We start from the raw sequence: 4,263 nt of genomic DNA, 5'->3' as shown, positions 1-4,263 counted from the left end.
TTATATATTATTATGTTATTATATATATATATATATATATATATATTATATATATATATACGTAGGTGCATCACCCAGCGCAGATCTGTCGACATCCAGGCGCGCATTTCCCTCTCGTAGTTAAAAAATTACACCACCTCCGTTTTCCCTCTCCCTCTTCACCGCAATTTATTATATTTTTTTTCTGTTTTATTTTGCTTTCAGTATGTTGTTTGTTTGATTGCTTTGTTTCCACGCTTGCAGGCAAAATTCGCTCCTCCCCCACCCTCTCCCACTGACGCAGGAAAACCCAACTTACTTCTGAGCTTACTGCACACATAAACAAAAGCATATATATATATATATACGCCAAGCAACAAAATATTCGTTCCTCGCTTTCTTCGCCCCACCGCCTACGGCATTGCACACTCCTCATATATATATATATATATATATATATATATATATATATATGTATATAATATATCTATATCTGTTTGTTTGTTTTGGGTTTTACGCCGTTTCACCGTCGTTCAGTTTCGTTTCTTTCCGGTTTTGGAGCTTTCCCTCATCCCCACCCCGCTCCCTTCTAGTGTCTCTCCACTCGCAAACCACGCACGCATCCCCCTGTTGTTACGCAAGGAAACTCCAGGTACAGTGCACGGTACAACTTCCAATGTGAGGGACTGGAAAAAAAAAAAGATGATGAACAGGCAAACGAGCGAGCAATCCAGGATGGGCTTATTTTCATATTTTTTAAAAACATATATCCCCTAACTGGCAAGAATCTACCTTCCTTTGCTCCTTCCCCCTCCCTTTTTTTTATTGCTTTCATTGTTTGTTTGTTTGTTTTTGATGTTTCTTTTTTCTTTCTGCTGCTGTTTCTGCCTCTTTATCACGACCGACTCGAATGCTTCGTCGGGTGGAAAAACTGACAACGATCCCCGTACTTACACGTCCCTTTACTGAAAAATTTGCAGACCGTCTGGTGGCCTCCTTCTGAGTGACGATGAGGATGGTAGTTGTGATGCCCGCCACGACCTCGTCCTCTAGTATGCCTCACACCACTCCCCTTGCGATGATTCCGGCTCTCATCACCATCCATGTCTTCCTCGTCGACAACCCCGTAGTGACCACGGTTCACGGGGGAATGGTGATGCTGTGGGTAAGCCTGCAACCCACCGCCGGACTTCTGCCCAAGGATTTTACTGGCGCCATTGTCATCAGCGTCCTCGGAACGTCCCGTCGGCGTCGGCGGGGCACCATCATCTACATCCCCTGGAGAAACACGATAGTAATCTTCCACAACGGCACTCCCTATTTTTCGCACCATCTGAAGTTCATTCTTGTGCTCACCCATCTTGACATATACCAGATCGTGCCCATGAGATGATATCCCATGCTGCAGCACCTTGCCGTACTTTGACAATTCTTCAAGCACGGATTGAATTTGCCATAAACGAACCGAAGAAAGCCAAATGACCGCATTATGTTCCCCTGTTTTTCCTGATTGAGATAGTTTACCCTGAGATGTTCTAGGCTGAGGCACTTGCAGCATCGTTTTGCCCGTGCGACTACCCTTAGCCGTTGCACTCTCATCTTCCCCTTCCTGAGACATGTTATTGTGGATGGAATTAGTGTAGATGAAGGTGCGTAGCTCACTCATCTCAGGGACGTCCTTTTCAGATGTTTGCTTTTCGCTTGGATGCAAAGCTGCCCAAAGATACTGCCGATTATTGAAAGGCAATACTTCTTTCCTTAACCTTTCATCCAAAACCTCACGAGGCATTGCCATCAATTCATCTAATGACAAAAACATTTTAGCCAGAACATTAATAACGGGTTCCGCCACACCTCGTTCCCGAAGGAAGCAGCGAATCTCCTGTGAACCTGGCAACATTGCTGCTGCCTCTGACGAGGTCCAGTTCATTTCTTCATTGCTAAGCGCGTCAATAGACATCGGACCTGAAGTTAACGAGGTAGGTTGTCGATACTGTTGCTGCTGCGGCGGGACCACTTGTCGGATCTGCTGAAAATGTACCATGTGATGGTGTGTGGGAATCATAATCCCATGAGATGGCGCGTCACTCCCTCCACCACTAAATCCACCGCCACTGCCACTGCCACTGCCACTGCCACTGCCACCACCAACACCCACTGACGTTGACACGCCCACATTGGGTTGAGGGTGGCGCACAACTTTTTGGCCAGAAGGAATATGATGAAAATGGTGAGGTTTAAGCTGTGGCACGGCTGTCTCTGCATTGTGGGCAACAGGCTTTGTCTCAGGTGAGTTCACAGCTTCCGGCTTCGCGAGAAGCTGGATGGATTGCGATGGGGGTGAGACTCGGGGCACCATAAGCTGTGAAGACTGAATATCATGATGATGATGATGAGGAACCATTACGCGCTGCGGATTGGAAATTGATGTAGCTGTCGTTGCCGTTGAGGTTGTCGTCGTGACAGGTTGCGGGGTTAAATGTGGGGTTAGCTGCGGAGAAATCTGCGTCGCAGGTTGTGGCGATGCCTGTTTCCCCGTGGGGCCGGGTGGCACAAGGTGTGTAGTGACGTGACGGTGATGCAGCATAAATCTGGAATGCGTTGGGGAATTAGGGGTAGGAAGTTGATGCTGGTTTGTGTGTAGCGTAGGCGGTGACGATGGGTTCTGGGAGTGATATGATGACTGTGACACCGTTACCCCATCGTGCTGGGCTCCCGGTGGTGGGAGTGAACCCCGCCACATTGCTCCTCGTACATGTGAGTCCTCAGATTCCTGCGTGCCAGGCGACAGGCGATCCATCATCCTTTTCTGCTGCCCCTGTGGCATCGGTGCACGTGGGAAGGAATCCGTTTGATGATTTTCCTGCTGCTGTTGTTGTTGTTGTTGTTGTTGCTGCTGCTGCTGCTGCTGCTGCTGCTGCTGCTGCTGCTGTAATGCCACCGGACCCGCTCCTACAACCACCTGGTGATGATGAGCTACGTTTGGAGGCTGATGCCGTTGCTGATGAAGGTACTGATTAAAAGGGACTCGGTGTTGTATGTGATGTGGCTGCTGCTGCTGCTGTTGATGGTAATGATGAACAGGCACATCATGGTCGTGCTCAGCATGCTTTCTCTGCACATTTGCCCAACCCGAGGTAACTGTCGGCGTCGGTTCATCATCTGTTTGGCTGGAGGCCGGGGCGCCGCCACCTTCCGTGTAGGTACTGGCGCCACGAGGCATGGTTGGCTCCAACGCTGGGTCCATACGTCTGTCCTTACTGAACTCTGCGTATGAGGAGCGCACAGCTGCCGACGCATTGTTGTACGTCGGCTGCACGCTACGCACATTCTCATTTGACACACTACTATAGTTCCCAGAAATGCCACCACTTATACCTGCGCCAACGGAGCGTGTCGGGGGGTTCATGAACTCTTCCGCTCTCTGAACCAAAGCATCCAGTGAGGATGTTGATAGTAGCGCCTGGAACAAATACAAATCAGAAACAGACTGGTCCATTATGGCCACCAGCATTCGTGCATGCTCAATGCCGTAGGTAGGCTCCAGAATAGTCAGCAACATTTCCAAAAGCTGCACGTGTAAAACACGCTGATCCGTTTCGCTTTTAAGAATTTCAATTAGAACGGTGCTTATCACAAAAAAAGATGCGTACATCTCCTCCACGCTACTATTTATCAATCCTCGTCGAAACACCTCCCGTTCTAAGACACGGGCCATGACACCAAAGTTCTGCTGGATATGAGCGAGAGTAGCCGGCCTGTGATCCTGACTCTCCTCCTCCACTGAGGTGCCATCGCCTGATAATTGCTGCTGTTGCCGTTGTGGTAGTGACGCTGAAGTTGACGCCTCACCACCAGTGCCGTTACCAGCAACATGCTTCCCCTCGTGGTCCTCCGCGGCACTCAACTCCGGCACGCCAGTCTTCAATGAATCCTGCTCCTTCTCGCTAGAAGACATAGTGACGCTGCTGCGATTAGTGAGAGTGGGCAAAGGCTTAATAATTCCCTACGTTTAATATGATAGGGTTGACAACTAATTTCACACACGTGCAACAGAAAAACAAAAAACAAAAACAAAAAAAGGCAAACACACAGAGACTAATGAGGCAGCGTCACACGCCCTTCATCACACCACATCGCAATTATTCCCCTGCAATTCTTCCATTGTAACCAGGCTGCCAAGATGCCACAAGGCAGCAACCGTATGTATGCTTTTTTCCCCCTTTGAGAGTATTTTATTACGTCTAAAGCTCGAAGCTTGCGCTGAGACCTCCTCTCTTGCTT

The 4,263-nt window shown here is 48.8% G+C and overlaps 1 protein-coding gene across 1 annotated transcript, besides 6 other annotated features; it reads right to left on the bottom strand.

Moving 5' to 3' along the window:
• Nucleotides 1-19: 19 nt before the first annotated feature.
• Nucleotides 20-60: a microsatellite.
• A 107-nt stretch (nt 61-167) lies between these two features.
• Nucleotides 168-231: a sequence feature (A-rich).
• A 98-nt stretch (nt 232-329) lies between these two features.
• Nucleotides 330-346: a microsatellite.
• Nucleotides 347-413: 67 nt separating this feature from the next.
• Nucleotides 414-472: a microsatellite.
• A 324-nt stretch (nt 473-796) lies between these two features.
• Nucleotides 797-866: a sequence feature (A-rich).
• Nucleotides 867-874: 8 nt separating this feature from the next.
• Nucleotides 875-3,937, bottom strand: TraAM80_09565 (putative zinc finger protein; the record flags this gene model as incomplete). The annotated part of the gene is made up of 1 exon (XM_029386241.1): nt 875-3,937. One exon carries the CDS (start codon nt 3,935-3,937, stop codon nt 875-877), a length of 3,063 nt encoding a protein of 1,020 aa, XP_029233902.1.
• A 98-nt stretch (nt 3,938-4,035) lies between these two features.
• Nucleotides 4,036-4,061: a microsatellite.
• Between the last annotated feature and the right edge of the window lie 202 nt (nt 4,062-4,263).

The sequence above is a fragment of the Trypanosoma rangeli genome, assembly GCF_003719475.1.
Source record: "Trypanosoma rangeli strain AM80 chromosome Unknown Tra_15.4_contig_00617, whole genome shotgun sequence".
In the NCBI taxonomy this organism is placed as follows: Eukaryota; Euglenozoa; class Kinetoplastea; order Trypanosomatida; family Trypanosomatidae; genus Trypanosoma; species Trypanosoma rangeli.
Note: the sequence above shows the minus strand (reverse complement) of the source record. Positions and strands in the feature narration are given on the sequence as shown.